Source organism: Dendrobates tinctorius, unplaced genomic scaffold, assembly GCF_039654945.1.
Source record: "Dendrobates tinctorius isolate UK_male_01 unplaced genomic scaffold, ASM3965494v1 ptg000083l, whole genome shotgun sequence".
Classification (NCBI taxonomy): Eukaryota; Metazoa; Chordata; class Amphibia; order Anura; family Dendrobatidae; genus Dendrobates; species Dendrobates tinctorius.
In genome coordinates this window covers 25638429-25666114 of record NW_027361751.1, presented here as the reverse complement: position 1 = coordinate 25666114, position 27686 = coordinate 25638429, and the positions used below count along the sequence as shown (strand labels likewise).

At 45.8% G+C, this 27686-nt stretch overlaps 2 protein-coding genes across 3 annotated transcripts in view; one reads left to right on the top strand and one right to left on the bottom strand.

Annotated features, from left to right (window-relative positions):
* SREK1IP1 (SREK1 interacting protein 1) overlaps positions 1-1199 on the bottom strand; it is a 90627-nt gene extending 89428 nt beyond the window's left edge. For both annotated transcript variants that reach the window (XM_073584249.1, XM_073584250.1), the window contains exon 1: positions 1039-1199. In XM_073584249.1, the coding sequence (XP_073440350.1) occupies positions 1039-1051 (13 nt within the window). In that variant the 5' untranslated portion in view covers positions 1052-1199. The remainder of the gene's footprint in view (positions 1-1038) is intronic.
* Positions 1200-1289: 90 nt separating this feature from the next.
* The window catches only part of CWC27 (CWC27 spliceosome associated cyclophilin), a 252501-nt gene continuing 226104 nt past the window's right edge, over positions 1290-27686 (top strand). Inside the window, exons 1-3 of the mRNA XM_073584247.1 lie at positions 1290-1470; positions 5456-5552; positions 14734-14846. Of these exons, the coding sequence (XP_073440348.1) occupies positions 1429-1470; positions 5456-5552; positions 14734-14846 (252 nt within the window). The 5' untranslated portion in view covers positions 1290-1428. The remainder of the gene's footprint in view (positions 1471-5455; positions 5553-14733; positions 14847-27686) is intronic.

Below are 27686 nucleotides of genomic sequence, written 5' to 3'. Positions count from 1 at the left end.
AAAAATCTCCAAGGGTGCCCAAACTTTTACATCGGTCCATTTTGCTTGTTGTAATTTTGAAAATGTAAAAAAAAAAAAATTGAGTATTACATGATTTCACCCAGGTATGTTTGACTCTGAAACACTGCTGAGTTACTTTAAAAGCCGCTGGGGACAGAGTCGCACGTAACTCTACCCAAAAAGTTGGGTACCCGGTGGCTACAAGTGACTGACAGGTTTCTCCCAAGAGACGCACGCCCAACACTCAATGGGTGAGGGCAGGGAGAAGCCTTCAAAGACCTGCCCCATTAGATCCCTGTGCAACTTTGTTCCCGGCGGCTTTTAAAGTATGTTCCTCTCCGAATCACAGCACCACTTCCGACTCAAACACTCCTGGCTGAGATTATACTGCCAGCGTCCCATACATCTTGACAGTGGATCGGTCAGCACATATCAGGTTCCCTTGGAATGCAAGTATATGGGGCTAGAAAAAAATAATATTTTCAGGTTGGTCGTTTTCCTGCATATTTAACTTTGATGTGTTCTGTGGTCATCAAAGAGCGGTGAGGTGCCAGACTACCATTGTCAGCTCACTGACGGGTTCTCAGTTAACTCACTGTGCAGGCAGCAATAGACAGAACAACACAGAGGAAAACAGTGCAACATTTTTTTTAGCCCCAAATACATGAGTTTAGTGAATGAATGGCCCCTACATCAGTCATGCAGTTGATCAGCACTGGACAGGATTTCCATGTGAACGAACCCCTAGATCACTGATTATTCTTGAGCAAATTCACACAGGAATCCCGCGCCTTCCCATCCCTATGTTACAAGTAGTGATACCGACTGCAGCACTGTGGGGTCCTGGGGCCGAGGCCCACCAGGGGCCAGACCTGCACAGTGGTGGTCTCCCTTCATTAGGGTAACAGAAGCCTCAACACTAATGAAGAGGAACAAGAAAGTTGTCAGTAATCCCCCGAGTGAGCGGCCGGAGAGCACGGGAGCCAGAACTCACCAGCGACCAATGCACCGAGCTGCCGCCGCCGTGTCACCGCTCACCTGGGGCAGCCATAGAGCCGGGCGGCCTCACACCACACCGCGCACCTGTGCAGGAAGGAACTCGCTACTAGCTGGAGGTCCGGAGGAACGAAATGCACGCTCTCTGTTTCCGGAGGGTTACATTAGCTGGTGCACAATGGACTAGTCCACGAAAACAAAAAATAGGGGACTACTCATTGTGGATGACGTTTCTGCTGCTTTGTTCTTCAATGATATCTTTTATCTTTGTTTTTGTACTAAAGCAAAAACCGTGACATTGATCTATGATTCATCTCTATGTTGTCCGCTGGCGTATATAGGAGTTAGGTAACCCCTCCCTTTCCTGCAAAGTGGTACATCCCGCCGTGTCAGGCTGCACGCGCTAGTTTGTTTTGAAGACGCTGAAGGAAAATGAGCAACATTTATATCCAGGAGCCTCCCACTAACGGCAAGGTGCGGGGGAGCCCGGGGCAGACCATGTGGGGAGATGGTGGGTGACGAGCGCAGGAGTGACACTAGCGCCTCCATTACTGCGCGGGGGGGATTAGCACAGTCACCCCTCCCCCTCCAGGGTACAGTGGCCGCATTTGGGCAATTCCATCTAAAAGTGTTTCACAAATAATTTTGGGGTTCCCAGGTGATATCATGGGGGAGCGGTTGGTTTGGCTTCGCGGTGACGCAGCTGGGGAAAGGGAAGGTCACTTTGTGTCCGTTGAAGCCAACAGTGTATCCTGAAGTGAGACCCCATTATATCCATGTGTCCTCATAATGGTTGGGGTCCTGACATCGCCCCTCGCAGCGCATGACCTGATGGATGGGCTCCTGACATCGCCCCTCGCAGCGCATGACCTGATGGATGGGCTCCTGACATCGCCCCTCGCAGCGCATGACCTGATGGATGGGCTCCTGACATCGCCCCTCGCAGCACACAACCTGATGGATGGGGTCCTGACATCGCCCCTCGCAGCACACAACCTGATGGATATACTCCTGACATCGCCCCTCGCAGCACACAACCTGATGGATATACTCCTGACATCGCCCCTCGCAGCGCACGACCTGATGGATGGGCTCCTGATATCGCCCCTCGCAGCGCATGACCTGATGGATGGGCTCCTGACATCGCCCCTCGCAGCACACAACCTGATGGATGGGGTCCTGACATCGCCCCTCGCAGCACACAACCTGATGGATATACTCCTGACATCGCCCCTCGCAGCACACAACCTGATGGATGGGGTCCTGACATCGCACCTCGCAGCGCACAACCTGATGGATGGGGTCCTGACATCGCCCCTCGCAGCGCACAACCTGATGGATGGGCTCCTGACATCGCCCCTCGCAGCGCATGACCTGATGGATGGGCTCCTGACATCGCCCCTCGCAGCGCATGACCTGATGGATGGGCTCCTGACATCGCCCCTCGCAGCGCATGACCTGATGGATGGGCTCCTGACATCGCCCCTCGCAGCGCATGACCTGATGGATGGGCTCCTGACATCGCCCCTCGCAGCACACAACCTGATGGATGGGGTCCTGACATCGCCCCTCGCAGCACACAACCTGATGGATATACTTCTGACATCGCCCCTCGCAGCACACAACCTGATGGATGGGCTCCTGACATCGCCCCTCGCAGCACACAACCTGATGGATGGGGTCCTGACATCGCCCCTCGCAGCACACAACCTGATGGATATACTCCTGACATCGCCCCTCGCAGCACACAACCTGATGGATGGGGTCCTGACATCGCCCCTCGCAGCGCACAACCTGATGGATGGGCTCCTGACATCGCCCCTCGCAGCGCATGACCTGATGGATGGGGTCCTGACATCGCCCCTCGCAGCACACAACCTGATGGATGGGCTCCTGACATTGCCCCTCGCAGCGCACAACCTGATGGATGGGGTCCTGACATCGCCCCTCGCAGCACACAACCTGATGGATGGGGTCCTGACATTGCCCCTCGCAGCGCACAACCTGATGGATGGGGTCCTGACATCGCCCCTCGCAGCGCATGACCTGATGGATGGGGTCCTGACATCGCCCCTCGCAGCGCACGACCTGATGGATGGGCTCCTGACATCGCCCCTCGCAGCACACGACCTGATGGATGGGGTCCTGACATCGCCCCTCGCAGCGCACAACCTGATGGATGGGCTCCTGACGTCGCCCCTCGCAGCACACAACCTGATGGATGGGGTCCTGACGTTGCCCCTCGCAGCACACAACCTGATGGATAGGGTCCTGACGTTGCCCCTCGCAGCACACGACCTGATGGATGGGCTCCTGACATCGCCCCTCGCAGCACACAACCTGATGGATGGGGTCCTGACATCGCCCCTCGCAGCACACAACCTGATGGATGGGGTCCTGACATCGCCCCTTGCAGCACACAACCTGATGGATGGGGTCCTGACGTTGCCCCTTGCAGCACACAACCTGATGGATGGGGTCCTGACGTGGCCCCTCGCAGCACACAACCTGATGGATGGGGTCCTGACGTGGCCCCTCGCAGCACACAACCTGATGGATGGGGTCCTGACGTGGCCCCTCGCAGCACACAACCTGATGGATGGGGTCCTGACGTGGCCCCTCGCAGCACACAACCTGATGGATGGGGTCCTGACGTGGCCCCTCGCAGCACACAACCTGATGGATGGGGTCCTGACGTGGCCCCTCGCAGCACACAACCTGATGGATGGGGTCCTGACTTTGCCCCTTACTGCACACAACCTGATGGATGAGGTCCTGACATGACCCCTCTCTGCGCACAGCCTGATGCTCCAGGAGATGATGATGACGTATCACGAGTGACATTCACAGGAGTTATGTGATGTCATCATTTACAAAACCTCATCGGTTCAGGGATGAAACCCTGGAGCAGCACAGATCACACAGTCCTCTATTTTATTTAGATACCTGTGAGAAGATGACCTGAATCCTTTGGCTCTGTTCATATCACTGACTCCTAGAACCTCCATTGGGACTGGCATTAGAAGGGTTGTTTGGTTTTAAACTCCAAGTCTGCAGTCACTCTATGTGAATGCAGACTTGTGAATCTTCACATCGCGAGCACTGTGAGGATTCTCTGTCCAGGAGCGGGCCGTCATGTGACTTCAAGTATGTGATTTGCATACTTCAGGCCAAAATTCGACTAGACTTGTCCAACCTCACCCGGTGCACTTGCATTGAGCAAGGCTTCACTCATCTAGTTGAAGTGTGGCAGGGAGTATGCCAATCACATACTTGCAGTCAAATGACTGCCATTCCCAATGCCGGAGAATCCTCACCGTGTGCAGTGCGTGATGTGGGGATTCACAAGTCTGCAGGTGACTGCAGACTTGTACTTTAAGTCCGGACAAGGGAATCTCATTAGATGCCTGCTCCACAAGCAGCAGGAATCGGAGCCTGTCTGTACGATTGCATGCAGGTGTGTTTTACTCTTAGACGTTGCAGCCTATTCCATAGGTTGTCACTAGGATTGCGGTCTGGGGAGATTCCTGGCCATGCACCAAAAATGTCAGTGTTTGGTGTCTCAGCCACTTAGTCACTTCTGCATTGCGACATGCTCTCCATCATGAAAAAGCATTGCTCAACACCAAATTGCTTCTGGATGGTTGGGAGAAGTTTCTCTTATTCTTTCCTGTGTTCTTAGGAAAAAGTTTAAGTCAGCCCCCTCCATGGATGGCAGCCTGATGTCAAAAAGGAAAGCAAAAAGCCACTTTTCTCCAAGAAAACATCAAGGAAAGACTGAGATTCTACATGAAGTGCATGGACTGGACAGCAGAGGACTGGGGCAATGTTATTTTCTCTGATGAAGCCCCCTTTGGACTGTCTGGGACATCTGAATAAAGATTTGTCCGTAGAAGAAAAGGTGAACACGACCATGAGTCCTGTGTCTGGAGCATCCTGAGACCATTCATGTGTGGGGGGCTTCTTATCCCTGTAGGGGGCTCACTCATAATTTTGCCTAAGAACACTGCAATGAATAAATAATGGGATCTAAACGTCCTCCAAGAAGAACTTCTCCCAACGATCCAGGAGAAATATGGTGATGAACAACGTTTTATCCAGTATGATGGAAATTATGTCACAAGACACCAGTGGTAACTAAGTGGCTCAGGGAACAAAACATTAAAATTTTGATTACATGGCCAGTAAACTCCCCAGATGTCAGTCGGTCTTGTTTAGAACCTGTGGACTGCTATGTTGTCTTGTGAATATACAGATTGTTTCCCATATGGGTGACTGATAACGTCTCTGATAGCAAGTACTATTCTGCCCAAGTTTTACATATAGATTTGCGCTGTGCAGCATATTTATTACCGATTATCTGAATTCTCATGGAGCGACTGCTTTGCCCCCCCCCCCCCCCCATACCTGGCTCAGGTGATCATACATTTTCACACCATTTATAATTCCTGTATTGTAGGTTCTACTGAAAACAACCGCAGGAGAGATTGACATTGAATTATGGTCAAAAGAAACCCCTAAAGCTTGTAGAAACTTTGTTCAGCTGTGTTTGGAAGGTAAGAACAATGGTGGAATATGTGGATGCAATGTAGACCACTGAAGAGTGAACATGCTTGGATAAGGTGTTATCCGAGTGCTCGGGTGCTAACCGAGTGTCTTCGACATGCTCGAATAATATGTTCGAGTTCCCATGTTGGGACAGTGTGGAGCCAGAAGACCGCAGCATCTGATTACGCCGGCGCTGAGAACAAGCACTTCTCCCTCATTTTAAATGTGTTTACTTCTGGCAGAGCAAGGGTTAATCGGCCATGTTGGAAACCCCTGTTCTCAAAGCTGATCTCGGTTAGCCACTCCTTTCCCCTTTATAATCTGGGCTCTGTTACAATTCCTTGTCAGAGCAAGCATTTGCTTCCTGGCTAACGGTGGGAGATGAGTTATCTGTGACTGTTGCTTGGTTTGTATGTGTGGTAATTCCCTATCCTTCTCTATTTTGGTTTATTCCCCTACCTCCACGCCCAGTGCATACCTCTGTGAGTGAAGATTTTGTATGCCTGGAGTTTTCTGTTAACCCATGTTTGTCGGGTTGGGGTACTACGGTGCACAGTAGTGCCACCTCTTCCCTGGGTGGGGAAGAGAAGAGACAGAGGGCTACCTCAGGACATAAGGCAAGGGTGGAGGCACCGGCATCTTCACCTTCAGAAGTATCCTGCGGAATAGGGCGAGTTAGGGCACCCCCTATTGTTAGGGACAAGGAAGGAGCCCCTGGTCCAGGGTCACTCGGTAGCTGTGTCGTGACATTAGGTATGAAATGTGTGATCATTTGGAATCCCATTATTATTCTGCACACTGGTCGTACAATGAGGAGAACATGAGATGTGGACTCTATCTGGTTAACACTCAACTATTCCTGTACTGAAAGGAATGTTTTGGACACCATTGTTGTAGCTGTCTTTGTACTGACCCAAAGTCAGATATGCCAGATCACCAGTGAAGCTGAATTAAGAGATTAGGCCCTGAAATAACGAGTGCGTGGAGAAAAGCATGCACACTTATTGAGAACATAATGTTTTCTGCAGGGCTGTGGAGTCGGTAAGCCACAGTTGCGACTCCGACTCCTTGATTTTATCAGGCTCCGACTCCGACTCCTTCATAAATGGCCAATTCATAACAACAAATTTACTGTTGTAAAATATTAAACATCGTGCTTATTCAGTTTCTCACCATCATATAAGTAATCAGACCACTTAGAGCAAAAACTACATTTATTAGAATACAATTAGAATATAGCAAATAACTTTTATAAACTTTTCTAAACTGTAAGTAAATATGCAATAAACACTTTTATGCAGTTAATAAGAAGAAATCTATAAATTTGTCCTCAGAAAAAGTATTGCCTCTGTCGGATCCTCCTTCATGGATGCCCTCAAATCTGATCTAATTATTTTGAGAGCAGAGTCTCTACACTAACTTGTGTTGGTGGCAAAGCAGTAACCACTCGGGCAACATCTCTGACAATGTCAGGATACAGAGGAATCGCTTGTTGCACTGTTGTTTTTGATGAACGGTCAAATTTCTCAATTTCTTTTAGTGCACATGAAAAATTCTGCTGAAATGTACTGGCTGTGTTCCTTGATGGGGATGACTCTTCTATGCGGGAACGCTTTGCACGGTCCTTGTGATCCAAATATTTTTCGAAATTAAATTCTTCATCAGTTGATGATGAGGGTGAAGATGTGGCAGGACGACCAAATTCTTCTTGTTCCTCCTGACTGTTCTGCAACCCTTTCATCCTTACTGCTATTTCAAACAGAGCTTCTTTTCCTTTACTTAGCTGTTGATCATCTAGAAGAATCCGATGCATTGGGTCTACATAAACAGCTGCCAAAAGAATGTTATTTTGTAATAGTAGCTCCTCTCTCCGTTTCATTGATGTAGCAATGCCACTTGCAATTAACCCTCCTTTTGGGACAGGCGAAACATCAGGTTCTTCCACTCCTTTAAGAAAATACCTGGAGTTAAGTCCTCTGTTTGTAATTTTTTAGTCACTGTAAATGGGTGCTCTAGCAATTTTTCCAGCTCAGTCACCTGATTCCACTGATTTTCATTTAGCGTCAGTTGAGGGTTAGCCATGTCTACAAGAAAGGTTTTCAGTTCAACCAAGCACTGAATCATTAAGTAAGTACTGCCCGATCGTGTGGCTTGATCAATAATTGCCCCTTTTCCAGCACGTCTCTTCAAAATTGAGTCAACTTTAGGGGTTCTGGCAACAGTAGCCAATTTTCTCACCTTGCCAATCAGTGCAGCAGCATGTCCTTCTTGCAGACTGTCTCTTATAGCCAGCTGTAGCGTATGCACAACACAGCACATGTGATGAATGAAAGAACATATTGACACAGTTTCAACAAGATCATCTAAACTATCATGTTGCTGTTCATCTGAAGCAACTTCAGTTTGCTCCTCAGTTACAATACTGTGTTCCTCTATTTCAAACATTTCTGTGTCTGTGGACCCAGAATGTTCTTCTAGCTGCTGGTCACCATCATTACTCTCATTCATTAGCTTAATAGTACTTATCATATTTGAAGCATTGTCAGTTACGACAGAAAGAACTTGCTCTTCTTTGAGTTCATAGTCTTACAGAACCTTTTCCACCAAGACCTGGAGAAACTCACTGGTGTGATGAGCTTTGGTGTCTTTTACTGCCAATGTCTTGGTAACTACTTCATTTTTGTCACAAACAAATCGGACATTGATGGCAAAATAGTTCACTCTGTGACGTGTGCAGGCATCCATTTTATGAAACAGAAAGCGTCCCTTGAGAGTTTTTTTAAGTTCTTCCTTTTGTTTAAAAGCTTCTTCGATTACTAATTTTCTAATACTCTCTCTCTCTCCAGAGAAACACCAAGCTTGCGGGCCATTTCCCCATTCAGACACATAAAAGCTGGTCGTGAAAATAATGAAATAGGCACACTATCCTTTACAACAAGCTCTATGATCTGTTTTTTAAATGTATCTACTGTCATTGTCACAGTAACTTTGTCACTGACAAAATATCTTGCAACTGATGGCTGCAAAGTTCTCTGCTCCTTTGTTTGGCTGGAAGAGCTGGGCACTGGTTCATTGGTTTGGATGCAGTCTTTCTCATCCACTGCTTTCAGTACTTCTGGGTGAAAGCGCTGTAAATGTCTCTTTAGATTAGAAGCTCTGGTAGGAGCATTTTTATCTTTGCCTGAATATGCACTCATCTTGGCTTCACAGCATTTGTTTTCGTCTGGATCATTTGTCATACACTGACAGACATAATGTTTTCTATCTTGAGTGATGGTGAAATGTTCAAATACAGCTGATTTAATGTGATGCTTCTTTGACATTCTCAGGTTTTTAATTCTGCATTCACAATCCAAATGACAATTGTTTTTCCTAAAAACAATTGTACAAAATTATTGCCAGGTCGTACAACTGATATAGTGGTCAGTAATACTGTTATTATTCCTCATGTACTCTCAGTTAACTGATGCAAAGTTTGTTGAAAGGATAATACTTCTTACAGTCTTCCTCTTCTGAGTAGCAGGCAGCTGTGAGATGCTTGGAAGACGCACACCTAGTATGATCTAGTCTAGAGCAGGAGCTTTACTACTAAGAATTTGCAACACATTTTCACTTTCAGTTTCATACATTGTAAGTAGGGGGGTTGGGGCAGCATGAGGTTAACCAAGTATAAGATTAGATAAGGGCAGTGGAGAACAGTGACACACAAGAAGTAAGAAATGTCTCTATCTCCAGCAGAACTGCTTATCACTGTTGTTCATAGTTTGATAGAACATATATATTTGAATAACATTTATCAAATTCATATGAAAGTTCAATTATGAAATATTAATACATTTTTTTTAAAGCTGGAGTCGGTACATTTCTACCGACTCCGACTCCAACCAAAACTAACTCCGACTCCACAGCCCTGGTTTTCTGTTTATTCACACTAAGAACATTGCTACTTATACCATTTACAAATCATGGAACTCAATGTAGCCCCCCTGTTAGGCTGTGTGCACACGATGCAGATTTGCAGCGGATCCGCAGCGGATTTTACCGCACAGAAACGCTGCATATCCGCATTGTGATGTACAGTAGCCTTAAAATCAATGAAAAAAAAAACCGCTGTGCAGACGCTGCGGATTTTTCCGCTCGGTTTTCCTGCGGTACAAAATCCGCAGCATGTTACTTGTTTGTGCGGTTTTCCATCTCCCCTGTCACCAATTCCGCAGGGGGAAAACCGCAGTGGAAAACCGCACAAAAAACGCAAGAAAACCGCAGGAAAAATGGAAGAAATCCGCAGGAAAAATGCAGGTCATTTGACCTGCGGATTTCTTCCATTCTGCGCTGAAAAATCCGCAGGGCTAAAAAGTCCGTCTGCACTCAGCCTTACCCAGGTCATGGTGACTTCATTTATCATATACCCATAACATGTTTTTGTAGAATTTTTAAAGACATTACATCTGAGATAAGACGTTTGAAATCCTTGACTGAGACTATAAGGCTGGGTAATAAAAAAACAAAATGTAAAACAGACAGGAAAAGCATTAACCCTTCTACTCTGCCACACGGTTAGTTGGTGTCCACAAAGGAGATACTGTCTCATGGGTCTAGTACCCATAAGGGGGCTTCCTATCTGCTTTGCCCATCCACCCTTAGTGGAGACACCCACGTCCCCCGTCAGCAGTGACTATCCGGGTCTATAATACACTACGGATGGTTCCGAATTTTTACGGCTACATAGAGCAATAAACAAAACAATAAAATCTGTATGCAAGTCTGTACTATGTCCACCAGGAGTCTCTTGGGTCATCTTATATTTGACTGAAACCAAGAATTAGTGACCCGTCCGCCTATAGTCAATGAGGCAGCACATCACAGGGCACGTCTGTTCCACAAAACTTAGCTTCAGACCATTGTGTATGCAGCAAGGTGTTAATGGCTTCCATGGCTCCAGAGGTAAGGCTACATACAGCATAGTCCTTGCAGATACTGGGCTGTGTGTGCAGATCCAATAGTCCTTTTGGCTTTTCTCCTTCCATGTCCTTTATAAGAAAAGCATGATGTTGAATAAATTAGTTGTCCCAGTCCATATTTATAAGTTTATCCTGTGTCTCTGTAGGGTGCAATAATCCTGCTCCTTCCAGCAAGGTGATTAGTAGAACAGTCATTCTGCCGGTGAAGTGACCTTTTTGCAGTGACTGTTGTGGATCCTGGTGGGCCTTTCCTCAAGTTTCACTAAGGTGGATGTGGTCAGCTGGACTTGGAACGGGCCATCAAAGCGAGGATTTAGGCTCCTCACGTGTCGGTATATGACCACCCAAACACCTGGATTCAGCTGATTCATGTCTACGCTGGCATTAGGATCTGGAATGGATGAGAACACGTTTATGCACCACATTAAGTCTTTTGTGGAAGGCCTGGACGTAGGCTGTCCTAGCACGGTGTTGCATTTGTAGCACCTGTGCAAAGTACAGACCAGTCTTTGGTGCACTACCAAACAGACTTCAAAAGGAGACAAGCCTGTCTTTCTATTTGGAGTGTGTGTGACTGAAAAGAGTGCAAGAGATCAACACTCGTCTCTACCCAGATCTTCCCTGTGTCCGCCATGTCCTTTTGAATGTTTAGTTTAAATGTCCCATTTCACCTTTCCACTTTCCCACTACTTTGTGGCTGATATTGGGTATGGAATGCTTGTTCTATTCCTAGGGCCTGCATAATTTCCTTCATTATTTCTCCCGTGAAGTGTGTACCCGTTACTTTCTATGGTTTTTGGGACACCATACCTGCAGATCAGTTCTTTCATCAGTTTGTCTGCAGTTGTTTTAGCATTTGGGCATTTTACCGTATAGGCTTCCGGCCAACCAGAGAAGAGCTCTACACATACAGGACGTATTCATACACTCCTACCTGGGGTAGCTGCATGTACTCAATCTGCAGACCGTGGTTTCGCTTTCTTAGTGACTTTTACTCTTTTTCCATGGGTCTGTTGTTCACAAATGAGGCAGGACTGCACGAGTTTCGCGGCCGCATAATTGAAACCAGGATCAATCCAGAAGGCATTTACCATGGTACACATGTGACTCTTTGAGGCGTGAGTGGGGCTATGTGTTGTTTGTGCCGTTATTTGGAACAGGGACTTTGGTAACACAATTTATTCCTATTCTCCCATACTTTTCGGCTCAATCCCCATTCTTCCCCAAGGATCCTTCTCTGTTTGGGCAGCCTGTTGCTGGAGGGATTTCAGGACATCTAGGCTCAGTGTGCCTGGAATACGATGACTCCCTGCCACCGTCCACTGCTCCCTAGGCCGCCTTGCTGCTACTTTAGTAACCTCGTCCGCTCTTCTGTTGCCCCTACCTCCAGGGAGCCACCTTTTGCGTGTGCTTTCACCTTGATTATGCCAACCTGGACTGGTAACATCAATGCCTCCATTAATTGTTACACCAGCTCTGCATTTTTAATGGGCTTACCAGCTGATGTAAGGAACGCTCTGCTCCTCCAGAAAGGGCCATAATCATGGGATAGTCCACATCCATAGTTCGAATCTGTGTAAATGTTAGCGACTTTACCTGCAGCAGCTCTACACGCCTCAGCGAATGCCTCCATCTCTGCCTCCTGCAGTGCTGACATGTGAGGAGTGGATTGCCTCATTTGAGGATCATACTGCATGTCCAGTGTAGAGTCGCCCATCTTGGTGGTATCTGGAGCCATCTACAAATAGCCCAAAATCTGCATTAGGGACAGGTTTTTCATGAACATGTGCAAAACTCACTGTCTCCTGACTCATCAGTTCTATGCAGTCATGGCCGTGCGTCATGTCAAAGCTCTTCCTCATTTGCTAATATTGTCACCAATTCCCCTGTTCCTGCATCCACGGGCAGGAGGGTGGCTGGATTCAGGACATTACATCTTTTGAGGATAATCTACTCAGGAATTGTGTATGGCATGGATGTCATGTAGGGAGTAAATTCTTAAAGGAATAGCGGGGTCTCGCATGCCTTTCCTAGTAGTAATGCTAATGCAGCAGCCCCTACAGCGCGTATACCCGCAGGAGACCCTCTGATCATTGTGTCTATTTCTGCTGAGTAATAACATTGGTCTTTTTCACCACATTGTCAATCAAAAAAAGTCTGCCTGGTTCGCCCCTGTTATGTTATGGTCGTAATCAGACTAGGAACAGGTCCTGAGGAAACAAAAACAGGGCCCACATTTGTCACTGGTTTACCAGTTTCCTAGTCCAAAGGTAAAGGAGGTGGAAAACCAGTCTGCTCCGTCTCCTTTTTAGGGTTTTTACAGTGTTTGGCGTAATGTCCGTTTTCCCCACAATTGCTAGGTCATCAGGTCCCTAATGCTATGTGCACACACTGCGGTTTTTGCTGCGGATCCGCTGGGGATCTGCAGCAGTTCCGCAGGCAGTGTACAGTAGCATGTTATCCTGTGGGATTTACAATCTGCTGTGCACATGCTGTGGATTTTTAACTGCGGAAAAGCGGTTTTGAATCCGCAGAAAGAAATGACATGTCACTTCTTTTCTGCGAATTCTGCTGCGGTTTACCATCTCCTCCATTGTATAGGTGATAAACCGCAGGCCAATCCGCAGGTAAAACCGCAGGTCATTTTACCTGCGGTTCTGCAGATACAAATCCGCAGCGTGTGCACATAGCCTTACTGTGTCTCCACTGTTTTCCTTGTTCTCCACCATACATGACTGGTCGCTTTGTCCTCGTCTGTTCACCTCCTTTAGCTACTTGTAAAAGGTCTTTGGGGTCATTGTTTCTCCATTCAGGTCTGGCTGTCTGTACAATGACCACATTTATCAGTATTTTAACATCTAGAGGGTTCCTAGCACTGTACCCCATATCTGCCCACTGTAACCGCCCAAAGTACATCTCTATACTCTCGCCTTCTTGCTGTGTCAGACTGCTCTGATTGTTTCAGTGCTTCACAGTACATCTCCCCAGACAGTGCAGATTGATCATTCATGGCCCGTGCTTGATCCTTTGTCACATCTGTATGTGTCTTAATTATGGGTCCTAGTACGTTACCTGCCTTCGCAGTCACCAAAATCTCTAGGTCTGTCCAGGTGCACTTATACGTCTGTTGCATTGTCTGTATTTGGGAAAGGTTGGTTCTCCGGGTCAGGCAGCATAGCTAGCTGGTCAGAGGGGCTCCAGGGATAAGACTCGTGTGTCTGTCTTACTCTAGTCACCCTCCTTGGTCCTGGTGTGGGTGGTGGAGGTGACCAGATGGCTTATTTACCATTGGGGTTTTTCCTCTTTAATGCCCCACACTTTTGTGAAAGTGACCATACCGAGACGTGCCTCACTAAATATACACAGGATTCCCACGAGTCCCTGACACTCCTGTATAGTTTGTAATTGATAAATGCCAAATGTGGCAGAAACGTTTTGCCTTGACTACATTAAAAAGTCAAAAAATTAATCTTTAAGTTGAGTGCCTAGTTTATTTTTATTACCTTCAATGTCTTGATCAGGCATGACTGGCAATACCAAAAACAACCAGTCACACACGAGTGCCTCTGACTCTAGGAATAAAGGCGTAACTGGCTTTCTACTCCTGGTTAACCTCTAACTGGGTCTCACTACGTGGCCCGTACAGAGGCCCAGTGCCAGATCATATGACGTCACAAAATGGACTCCAATGGTGCCTAACAGACCCTCGCAGACATATAATTGGGTCTATTAGGCTCCGTCATTTTCCCCAAAAAAAAATTAGTGCTGAAAGTCAAATGTGATGGAGTTTCAGCTCTGGTGAGCCCACAGGAAACATTGGGCCACAGCTTTCAGTTCTGAAAGACTAGATCCGACTGATCTCTGTAGTTGATCACTTTTTTTTAATGCAAACTAATTAAAAAATTAAATGTGATGCATCTCAAAAATCCTCACTACAGCTTTGGCAACGCAGAGTCCTGGTGGCTCCTATTAGTAGGAATACAAAGAGGCCTGAAGTAGTGCGGAGATCTGGCGGGGTCACGTGTTGCTAGGCAACTGCCCAAACCTTTATTTTAGTGTCACGTGAATCTTGCTTAGTGCTTGTGAAATCTGAAGAACCCAAAGGATAATTGTTACTTTTTCTACCCTTACAGCAGCCTCCCTTTAATAGCCTGTGCGTCGTCATATACCATTTTTTTTTATTATAATAAAACCGGATTAGATGATTTTTATGTTTGTGTTTTTTTAGGATATTACGATAATACAATATTTCACAGAGTTGTCCCCGAATTCATAGTGCAAGGAGGCGATCCGACTGGCACGGGTACAGGAGGGGAATCTATTTACGGGAAACCATTTAGGGTAAGTTTTAATGATTGTGGGTTGTGTTGGTGTTTTGTTTTTATTAGAAATTTCTGTACATCGTTGTCCATATTGACATTGAGGACGCTTATCATGCAGGGGTCCTTGTAGTGTAGCATAGGGGGACAATCGCTGTGCCGCTGCATGTCCTGGATGAGTAGTTGGTCAATTGAACAGATTGGCTAAACGCAACTGTTGTACTATACAGATGAGAAACTCTGTAAGGCTGGTTTCACATTTGCGTTTTTTAGCGCTGGAAAAAAACGCATACCTGCGCATGCGTTTTTTCCCCTATATTTAACATGGGTGCGCATACCTGCGCGCTTGTAAGCACATGTATGCGATTTTCATGCGCTGCGTTTTTTTGGGGTGTGCGTTGGTATTTTCCAGACGCAGCATGTTGCATTTTTTGGCCCTGCAAAAAAGCGCATGCGCACATATGCGCACGTTTTGCGCTAAAAATGGCCATTATAGCCTATGGATGCGCATATGTGCGCACTGGCATGCTCATGTATGCGTTTTTTTGCATATGCGTTTTTTTTTTTTAACCATGGAATTTAGGGGTTTGGGTTAGAGTTAGGGTTAGTTAAGGGGGTTTAGGGTTAGGGTTAGGGTCAGGGTCAGGGTTAGGGTTGGGGTTTGGGTCAGGGTTAGGGTTAAGTATGGTTTGGTTAAGGGTTAGGGTCAGGGTTAGGGTCAGGATTAGGGTTAAGTATGGTTTTGTTAAGGGTTAGGGTCAGGGTTAGGGTTAGGGTTGGTCAGGGTTAGGGTTGGGGTCAGGGTTAGGGTTAGGGTTAAGTATGGTTTTGTTAAGGGTTAGGGTCAGGGTTAGGGTCAGGATTAGGGTTAAGTATGGTTTTGTTAAGGGTTAGGGTCAGGGTTAGGGTTGGGGTCAGGGTTGGGGTCAGAGTTAGGGTTAGGGTCAGGGTTAGGGTTAAGTATGGTTTTGTTAAGGGTTAGGGTCAGGGTTAGGGTCAGGATTAGGGTTAAGTATGGTTTTGTTAAGGGTTAGGGTCAGGGTTAGGGTTAGGGTCAGGGTTAGGGTTAGGGTCAGGGTTAGGGTCAGGGTTAGGGTTAGGGTCAGGGTTAGGGTTAAGTATGGTTTTGTTAAGGATTAGGGTCAGGGTTAGGGTTAGGGTCAGGGTTAGGGTTAGGGTCAGGGTTAGGGTTAAGTATGGTTTTGTTAAGGGTTAGGGTTAGGGTCAGGGTTAGGGTTAGGGTCAGGGTTAGGGTTAGTTAGGGTTTAGGGTTAGGGTTAAGTATGATTTGGTTAAGGGTTAGGGTCAGGGTTAGGGTTAGGGTCAGGGTTAGGGTTAGTAAAGTCATGGTTTGGGTAGTGTGAGGGGCCACCTAAAAATGTTGGAAAAAAACGCAAACGCGGTAAAAACGCACTAAAAACGCATACAAACGCATAAAAACGCTGCGTTTTTTTCATGCATGCTCATAAAAATGCTTGAAAAAAACGCAGCAGTTGTATGCTTATGTATGCGTTTTTTCAATGCGTTTTTTTGCGGGAAAAACGCGCTGCAAAAAAAAGCAAGTGTGAAACTAGCCTAAGGGATACATTTTTCACATCAATTCCCAGGTGAAAGCTGGTTTCAATGAAGACAGATTTCCCTATTGCCAAAACAGGAGATGACAGTTGGTGCTCATTAGATTCTATGGAGAAGAGGGAAGAGCTACAGACATTCAACTGAAATGACACTTACACCATACCCTTTTCCAGTCAAGACTGCTTTCCCCTGCAACTGATTTGCTGGACAGCTGCATTAACCAATGCTATAAATCCTCAGTGCATTCTACAATTATAAGAAAATGCTACATGAAACACCATGGAACTTTCATTTCTAATAGGACAATGTTGTGGGGTTAGTTACGGGGGATTGCTCTGGTGGACTGCCACCAGGTTGAAGAAAATAAAAATCATCAGGTTCAGGACTTATATGAACTTACAGGAGGTTGGTTAGGGATACGTTCACATATAGGGTTTTTTATAATAAATTCATAACCAAGTTTTCTCATTTAAATCACTTCAGGAAACCCTCCTTTGAAGAGTTTTTAGAGGCTTTTTTTGTTTCTTGAATCCGTTTTGAAGGGGTTCATTTTACTCAAGGAGCATTGCTACCCCCTTAACTCCCAGTCAGAGGTCTCTCGTACAGCCAAATCAGATCTCCTGCTTTGCACTGAGGAGGGGCAACACCCTGAAACATATGTTTGCAGACTGAGATTCTGGTCTGGCTTTTTTCTTTAGTGGCAAGGCTCGTTACAGGATCAGTATTGATTTTTAGGATTGCTGCTTCCAATACTTGTCGTTAGGCCGGGGTCAGACTTGCGAGAAACTCGGACGAGTCTCATACGTCAATGCCCAACACTGCTGCTGGCACTCGGATGTATTTCTATGCAGCTGAACACCCCGATCCGAGTGCCGGCGGCAGTGTCGGGTATTGAGGTGCGAGACTCGTCCGAGTTTCTCGCAAGTCTGACCCCGGCCGTAGCGTTCTAGTCCTCCTCCTCCTCTCTGAAGAGGCAATTGCATGTTTAATTTACAAGAGGAGCATGCATGGCCTATATGTTTTCTAACACTGGCATGTCACCCTCCACAATAAGAAATGTCACCCCTTAGACCTAAATCCTCTTTGAAAAGTATTTTTATGAAGCGTTTTTTTTTGCAGCCTTTTCATTGAACAGTACCTAGTTAGAAACTGATTCTATAGCTGTACCTGCTTCAAAGAAGTCGCATGCACTTTATTTTTTTCTCACCAGGCAGTTAAGCATTTTTCTAAACCTAAAGTTAAAAAAGAAAACAAAAAACATTCAATAGACTGAATAGTGAAGTGGTTTTACAATAGAAATGAATAGTGTCAAAGATCATAGCCAGGGAGGTCATACTGAGTCCACCACTCTCTTACCTTTTTGTCATGAACAGCCCTGTGCTGCCCCCTATCATCAGAACAATATCGCAATTGAAAGATGATTAACGGAGGGGGCTGCAGGCTGTTTTCACTAATAGTCCGCAGAGAAAAATCACTAGTCCATGCGTTATACAACCTCTGGACTGACCTAAATCCCCCTCACCTTACGTCTAGCAGCTACAAACTCCAAAACCTAAGATGTGATGTAACTCCTTAATGGACGGTCCTAGGGAGGCAGTTTTGGAGCCATCAGATCCGGATTGGCCCCTGCTATCCGTTGAGACCTTGCTATATGGTTTTATCTAGCTGTTCTATGTATCTCTATACCACTGGGGGCTAGAATGGGTGGAGACCCAGGAGGATGTTCGCCATGTTCTGGGGATCTCAGAAACATACACAATGTATGGCTAAGACGTATAGTATCTCCATAACTCCTCATGGAATTATGTTTTAGGAATGTTCTAGAAGGTGTCTGCAGCTTCAGCAAGACTCTATATGGCAAGCAGGCCCTTGTCCTGCTCTGTGCTGGTCAAAGTGTGAGATCTGTCACTCACAGCCTTTGAGGTTTGGCCCCCCTGCTGAGCTAGCTGTACACTGACAGGTCTAGGTGATTTGTTACAGATGCACACTTGGATTATAACCCCATGCCACTTAGGGTACAAATGATTGACATTAAATTATATCTCCCATATTCTTCACAAAGGCGTTCAACTACACAGCGACAACTTATAGAGTGCAAGCTTTTTCTCCTATCTCTGCAACAATGTAAATTTTTTCTGACAAACTTATAAGGGTTTTTCAAGTTTTTTTTTTTCTACTGAAACTGCTCCAAAAACTTTAAAAAAAAAAAAGTTTGCACCTCACCTTACAGGGGTTCTGTATGATTTATACTTAAAGTAGATCTGTAACCAGATTTTGCACTACAACCTGGATATATTAGAACGTGATGAATCTGGTGTACTTACTGTGAAAATGTCAAAATGGCTGTACAATTCCAATGTTATGGCGAACCTGTTATCAGGATTTTGCTAAGTAAACAGCAGGCATTGAGGTTGGCACTGTTACACTGATTAAAATGATACCTGGGTTGGAGAGATCAGTCTTGTGGTTCTTGTGTTAGAAGCTTTGAGTTAATGAGATTCTCGTGCTTCGGGTCGGCTTTTTTTTTCGTGCTCTGGCCTCATCGTCATGATTCTGCATAACCTGACAGGTTACTGAACCTTCAGTGACGTGCCTCCTGCTTTTAATATTGCTGTCTTTACAAAAAAAAAAGTTAACTCCAACAAAATGACATCTGCACAGTAGCAGCTATTGCTTGCCAACAGATGCTACTGCGCATTTGCCGCCCCCATTTTGCTGGAGACTTTTTTTTTTTTATTGCTACAACAAAATGGTGGTGGAGCATGCACATTAGTATTTATCGGCAAGCGATGCTTTCAATCTGGGCAAACTCCGCCCACCAGTGGTGTTTTAAGGTCATGAGAATGAACCCAATCAATTATGGCCTGCACCTTCCCTAGATCCATCTTAAAGGGAATATGTCACCTATTTTTTCGTATATAAGATGCGGCCACCTCTATCAGGGGTTATCTGCAGCATTCTGTAATGCTGTAGATAAGCCCCCGATGTAACCTGAAAGAAGAAAAACGAGTTATATTATACTCAATTCAGAGGCTGTCCGGGTCTGATGGGTGTCACAGTCCGGTCTGGTGCCTCCCATCTTCTAGCGATGACGACCTCTTCCTTTCTTCTGCCGTGGCTCTTGCGCAGGCGTACTTACTCTGCCCTGTTGAGGGCAGAGTACTGCAGTGCGCAGGCGCCGGGAAAGGTCAGAGAGGTCCGGCGCCTGCGCACTGCAGTACTCTGCTCTGCCCTCAACAGAGCAGAGCAGTGCACCTGAGCTGCGGCGGGAAACAAAGAAGAAGTTGTCATCGCTAGAAGATGGGAGGCGCCGGACCGCAACACCCATCGGACCCGGACCCCCGGGTGAGAATAATATAACTCCTTTTTCTTCTCTTTCAGGTTACATCGGGGGCTTATCTACAGCATTACAGAATGCTGTAGATAAGCCCCTGATGGCGGTGGCCACATCTTATGTACCCTTCAACTGATACAATAAACCCTGAAAATGAAATCTTCTGAGCAGAAAAAATACATTTATCTAATTTAGCAAACAATGAATTTTCTCTCACCTTTTGTAATACAAGACTGACATGTTCATGGTGAGAACCCAGATCAGGCTCAAAAAAAATAAAATATCAAGATATACCACAATAAATCTTTAGCTATCGTCACTTCTCATGGACAAGCTGTGAGGCGGGAGATTCAAGTAGTCCGGGGTCAAATGCCAACAGTGTACCTCAAAGGCAGAGAGGCAAGAAGGATGAGAAAACCGTTCAGTCTGCAGTCAGAAGTCCAAAACGGTATTGGATCGAGACGAAGCGGCTAGGCAAACAAATAGTCAAAAGGCAAGGTCAGGCAAAAGAAGATCAGAACAGCAGAATACCAAAGAACAAGACACGCAAACTGATAAACCGATGACTAGCAAAGGTCTGACCATTACTAGCCAGCTACTTAGCCAGGCAATCACCCAGAAAGCTGACACCTGGAGGAAGTCCAGCAGATCTGGCCTGATTTGGCTGCTAGGCACTACTAAATTAGCATGGGGATAGTCAGTACCCCCAGTCCCTGATTGTGCACTAGACTATCCCATACACAATACTGGCAGCCTAGCACTCCCCTGCCATCTATTGGTTGGCGGAGCTCACTCACTGCGTCCCTAGGACACAGTCAGCGGGGGATTTGTGGCACTATGTAGAAACAGGAGGTCAATTTTTTCCTGTATGAGTCACTTAAAAGTCCCTGGCAGGGGGTAGAAGGGAGTAGCTGGATCAGAAGTTGGAGAGGAGAATGATAAATGCAGGGAAAACAGACTTCCTGTTTCTACATAGAGGAGTGAAAGAGAACAATTAGCTGGGTAGAAAGGCAAAACGAGAAATTTTAAGTACACAGTGCTATATAATATGACTGCAATATATTAAGAGGATAAAAACTGCTTCTTTTAAGAGACAATGGATAAAATGAGTTCAGACAATCTACCTGCTTAAGTGAAAAAAAAATGAAAGAGAAAAGAAATGATGAAACTAGGGTGACACCTGAGAGAAAAAAGTCTGTTTGTTTAACCCCTCTCTGACATCTGACGTACTATCCTGTCCATGTGCCCTGGCACAATTAGACCATGCATGGGATAGTACGACATGGCGATTGGCCACGCTCAGGATCAGCTGACACCTGGCACTAAGTGCCAGGAGCGGTCACGGACCGCTCCCGGCACTTTAACCCCGAAACACTGCGATCAAACCTGATCGCAGCATTTTGGGAACAGGCAGAGTGGCTGTCAGCTGTGACAGCCCCTCTGCCTTTGGATCGGAGACCCCGCAGTATGACGCGGGGTCCTGATCACTCCCACGATATCCGGGTTACCAGAGCTGAGAAACTTCCTGTCATGTGCAGTGCATGATCAGGAAGTCTCTCAGTGTCAGTGCACTGAGTACAGCTCTGTCAACTTCTATAGCATGCAGATGCTAAAGTTAGGGTTAGGGTTTGGGTTACGGTAAGGGTTGGGATTCGGGTTAGGGGTGTGTTAGAGTTAGGTTTGTGGTTAGGGTTATGGCTAGGGCTGGGATTAGGGTTGGAGTTAGAATTGGAGGGTTTTCACTGTTTAGGTACATCAGGTGCTCTCCAAACGCGACATGGCGTCCGATCTCCATTCCAGCCAGTTCTGCGTTGAAAAAGTAAAACGGTTCTCCTTCCATTCTGAGCTCTACTGTGCATCCAAACAGTGATTTACCCCACATATAGGGTATCGGCATACTCAGGACAAATTGGACAACAACTTTTGGGGTCCAATTTCTCCTGTTACCCTTGGGAAAATAAAAAATTGGGGGCGAAAAGATCATTTTTGTGAAAAAAAAAAAATGATTTTTTATTTTTACGGCTCTACATTATAAACTTCTGTGAAGCACTTGGGGGTTCAAAGCTATCCTCACACATCTAGATAAGTTCCTTGGTCTAGTTTACAAAATGGGGTCACATGTGGGGGGTTTCCACTGTTTAGGCACATCAGAGGCTCTCTGAATGCGACATGGCATCCGATCTCAATTCCATCCAATTTGGCGTTGAAAAAGTAAAACGGCGCTCCTTCCCTTCTGAGTTCTGCCGTGCGCCCAAACAGTGGTTTACCTGCATATATTGGGTATCCGCGTACTCGGGATAAATTGTACAACTTTTGGGGTCTAATTTCTGCTGTTATCCTTGGTAAAATAAAAAAAATCGGCTCTGAATTACATTTTTTGTGAAAAAAAAAAAAATTAATGTTCATTTTTTTTTTTTTTTAAATATTCCAAAAATTCCTGTGAAGCACCTGAAGGGTTAATAAACTTCTTGAATGTGGTTTGGAGCACCATCGGAGGTGCAGTTTATAGAATTGTGTCACTTTTGGGTTTTTTCTATCGTATAGACCCCTCAGTGACTTCAAATGTGATGTGGTCCCAATAAAAAAAATGGTGTTGTAAAAATGAGAAATCGCTGTTTAACTTGTAACCCTTATAACTTCTTAAGAAAAAAAAATTTTGGTTCCAAAATTAATAATAATAATTTTATTTCTATGGCGCCAACATATTCCGCAGCACTTTACATTTCAGAGGGGACTTGTACAGACGATAGACATTACAGCATATCAATAACCACATAGATCATAACAGATACCAAGAGGAATGAGGACCCTGCTCGCAAGCTTACAATCTGAGGGAAAAAAAACAAAAACATAATGTTAAGTGTGTAACAGTACAGACAGAGGGCTGATGGATGCATAAAGCATGTGGGAACATGATTCGGGGAACATGGTTATGGTAAAACTTTTGACTGTGCCACACAGGGATAGTTAGGTTAATGTGTTGAGGAGGTAGGCCAGTCTGAATAAATGCGTTTTTAGGGCATGCTTAAAATTGTAGGGATTGGGGACCAATTGTATTGACCTGGGAAGTGCATTCCAAAGAATTGGTTCAGCACATGTATAGTCTTGGAGACGGGAGTGGGAGGTTCTGATTATTGAGGCTGCTAACCTCAGGTCATCAGCAGAACGGAGTGCACGGGTAGGGTGATAGGCTGAGACAAGGGAAGAGATGTAGGGTGGTGCTGAGCCGTGGAGAGCTTTGTGGGTGAGGGTAATAAGTTTGTACTGGATTCTGGAGTGGATGGGTAGCCAGTGTAATGACTGGCACAAGTTAGAGGCATCGGTGTAACGATTGGCGAGGAATATGATCCTGGCTGCAGCATTCAAGACAGATTGGAGGGGGGAGAGTTTGGTAAGAGGGAGACCGATTAGAAGAGAGTTACAATAGTCCAGACGAGAATGAATAAGAGAAACAGATTTTTTGTGGAGTCGAAAGTAAGAAAAGGTCGAATTCTAGAAATGTTTTTCAGGTGCAAATAACAAGAGAGAGCCAGAGATCGGATGTGGGGGGTGAATGAAAGCTCGGAGTCAAGTATGACCCCAAGACAGCGGGCATGTTGCTGGCTAGTAATAGAGGAATCACACACACAAATGGCAATGTCAGGCGTAGGTTCATTAGTGGAGGGAGGAAACACAAAGAGTTCAGTCTCAGGTTCAGTTTCAGATATAGTGAGGACATGATGTTAGACACAGCGTTTAGACAATCGCTGGTGTTTTCTAAAAAGGCAGGTTTGATGTCAGGAGAGGAAGCGTAAAATTGGGTGTCATCAGCATAGAGATGGTACTGGGAACCAAATCTACTTATTGTTTGACCAATAGGGGCAGTATACAAAGAGAAGAGCAGGGGGCCTAGGACTGATCCTTGAGGAACTCCAACAGTAAGTGGAAGATGTGGGGATGAGGAACCGGCAAAAGATACAGTAAAGGAGCGGTCAGAGAGATAGGAGGAGAACCAGGAGAGAACGGTGTCCTTGATGCCGATGGAGCGGAGCATAGTGACTGTGATTGTGCTGATGTAAAGTAAACGTGTGAAATGTTACTTATTAAGTATTTTATGTGACAAATCTCTGTGATTTAAGGGCATGATAATTCAAAGTTGGAAAATTGCGAAATTTTCAAATGTTTGCCAGATTACCATTTTTTTCACAAGCGCAAGTCATAACAAAGAAATTTTACCACTATCATGAAGTACAATATGTCATGAGAAAACAATGTCAGAATCACCGGGATCCATGAAAGCGTTGCAGAGTTATTACCTCATAAAGGGACAGTGGTCAGAATTGTAAAAATTGGCCCGGTTATGAACGTGCAAACCACCCTTGGAGGGGTAAAGGGGTTAAGGTGGCATTCGCATGTGTGAACTAAGGGTATTGTCACACTTAGCGATTCACCAGCGATCCCGACCAGCGATATGACGCGGTCAGGATCGCTGGTGCATCGCTAAGTTGTCTCTAGTGAGCTGCCACACAGGCAGATCTCACCAGCGACATAGCAGGGGACGGGGATCGCTACTTACCTGTCACACTAGGCGATCCTGACGTCCTCCCGCCCGGCTCCACGCGTCGCTCGTCTCTCCACAGGAAGCGCCGCAGGAAGCTGACGACGAGAAACAGTCCAGGACGTTCTCGCGCGATCAGCGATAAGCGGCGGGGGAGCGGGTCGGAGGTATCACACACAGCGATATCGCTAGCAATATCGCTATAACGTCACAAGTTATAGCGATATCGCTAAGTGTGACAGTACCTTTAGTGCGGTCATCTGCATGAGCTCTTATGCTGTCGGTTTGAGTGCAATCCAACAATACATCAGATTACACCCAGGCCAATGTTAGTCTATGGGGCTGTGCACATATCTGATATTGTCCTCGGACAGAGTCTGTCAGAGGTAAAAATGGTTGCATGCTACAGTTTGATCTGATGTTCGGCTCACCCTCGGCCATGCAAGTCAATGAGTCTGCACCTGCCCTTATACAGGCTGGCTGGGAGCTCTGTGTGTATTCGCCGTGCTGAGGTCTTCACTTGCTTTCATATATGAATCTTAAAAAATGTAGTTTCCTAGGTTTATAATAGAAATGTATCCACAAAAATCGGATGACACTCGGATGTTCTGTGTGGGAACCAATTAATTTTTTTTTTTTCTTAATGCACTCATAGACTTGAATTGGTTAGTCTCGATTGAGAACTCGGAAGAAAAAAAAGTGCCTGCTGCCAATGGAAAAATGGTTCATCTGAACACCTCTGTTGAATCACATTGGTCAGTGTGCTGTCCGTGTGCTATCCATTAAAAAAACCAGACAACACACGATCGATTTCCACATCTGCTTTAGCCCTATCACAGAGAAGAGGAACAGGGGCGCATACATGGCTCATATTCATGTGACGTCTGCGCCTTTATGCCACCTTTTCCTGAATGCACACGTCATATCCCCATAGGGCTATTAAACTACGGTTATAGGGATCATCGGCAGGTAAATGGCAATGCTTCCTAGCCGCCATACTGAACGTGCGGATACCCGGAAAAAATGAACGTCTTTCCTCCTGAGAGCCGTCAGCTTGCAGTCATTGAGTGGTGGCTGTGAGCATGCCCCGACGCTATGATTGACAGCTCACTATGCACAGACGCGCTGCAGAACCGGCTGTCGATCAAAGTGCCAGAGAGTGATTACAGCCTCTTCGTGCACTCCCCTATGACTGCAAGACGGCGGCTCCAGGGAGGAGATAAAGTCTGAAGATAACTTTTTCATAGTCTGCAGCAACCCCTTTAAATAACCATGTTCTGTATTTGTTTTTTTCTTTTATTTTTCAACTGAAGGAAATGGGTTTATCTAAATGGAGAGTTGTGCTGTGTGCATAATATATTGTTAGTGAATTGTCCCATGTACCGCTTGATGAGATGAAGCGTGAGCCTCATAAATAAGACCTTCTTTGTTCTCGGAGATGCGATGCCGCAGTTTGTAATGGGAATACAGAAAGCTCGTTTGCATATCAAAAGGAAGGAACAGCACACTGGGCTCTTCACCTGCTAAAGAAAGTTTGACAAAGAAGCTAAAAACAACATCTGCACATGTCTCCCTAAGACAAACACTTTCTATGCAGTGTGCGGGATGAGGGCGTCCCACCTTAACAACCTCCTCTGGGAGTCAGAGTGGACAGCCGCTACCTACGCGGCACATGTGGTGGCTCTCACTCACGTGGACCCAACATGTCCATGTATTGCAGAGCAAGAACATCAATTCTGTAAGGTTTTTGAGATCTTGATTGAGAACAATATTACCTAACCTGACCTGGTCATGTGCTGATCACACAGGGGCATGACTGATATACAGGTATTCCAGATCTGTCTTTTAAGGCAAAGTGCTGCAGTTGTGCAAGTCTGGAAATAAGTAGACCTGGTTATACCGAACCTGTCGTGTGAAAAAATGCTGCTAATCTGCACGCTATTAGTGTTCTGAAACTGCCCGCACCGAGAGCCCCACTGACGGGAGGAAATTAACTTTATTCCTTCCGACAGTGTTCGGCATTCAATCACTGCTCTGTGTATAGAGAGAGGCGGCTGTAACCAAACCCCCAGTGCTGCCGGACAGCTCACTTATCATTAGATATGGCTATAGGTCAGTTCCTGAGGCACCGTTACAGCCGCCGCACTCTAATCACAGGGTGGTGACTGAATCCGCGCAGTGCTGCCCCCAAATACTGAACGTCAAACTCTGCCTGGGGGGAATGAGTTCATGTACCCCCAACAGAGGGGCTTTAAGTTCAGGCAGTTTCAGAACGCCAATAACCTGTAGATTAAACCCATATCTGTAGGTTTATAACCTTTTTGTTCACTTGATAGGTTATCTTTAAATTTTCTGAAAGTAAGCTCATACCCTGAAAACCTATGAGAATTTGATTCATTAAGGACCTGACTCATTTTTGCATTTTCCCCATTTTTTTTTTCTTTTGTCTTGATTACAATGCTTTTATTGCCTGTTTTTTTCATTTGTGCCTTTTTGCCTAATCTGCTTCTTTTTTTAAATGTTTCCTATGTACTTGTCAGTGTGTGGTTTTTTTTTTTTTGGGTGTCGTTGTGGAAGGACTTCGATATTCCCAGATGCTTTGTTGGTCAATGTCATCAATTTGTGTATGTATGTATTTGTATGTATCTATACATACATATATGTGTGTGTGTGTGTGTGTGTGTGTGTGTATATAATATATATTATTTACTGCTCAAAAAATATAGGGAACACTTAAACAACAGAATATAACTCCAAGTAAATCAAACTTCTGTGAAATCAAACTGTCCACTTAGGAAGCAACACTGATTGACAATTGATTTCCCAGGCAGGGAGGACATCAGTGCTGGGCTACTGCACCTACACACACAGACTACATCCGCCTGCTACAATCCCCTCTGCAGTGACGAATCCAGGCCATTTTTACCTTGTGCTCTGGGTGACTAAACCCCTACAGCATGATTTCCCAGGAAGGCTTGTTATATGCTAGCAATGGGGGAAAATCTCGGGCATGCGCAGTGCTGCTCTTGTACATAGCGAGGCTGGAGAGGACAGAGCTGGCACTACTCTTGTAGCACCACAGTCAGTGGACAGCTCTGCTCTGCAGCACCATGACCCAGGTAACTGGCACCGTGCTCGTGCCATAACCCCCCTCCAGGCATTGTCCTCCCCTCAGCCAATGTAATCTGGTGCTTGATTGCAGATCACGGGCTGCAGAGATCCATCCCCATCAGCATCAATCCCAGAAAAGCTGCATCCTTCTGCACAATTTTGAAATGGCTACGGAGATGGTTAGCTCTGACAATGTCATCATCAGTATCACTATTCTGGTCATTTACATGCTTGAGCACACTTTGAATAGTCTGTGTGAGGAGCTGATGGAAGCAGAGAAAGAAGTAGAAGGGATAACAATATGT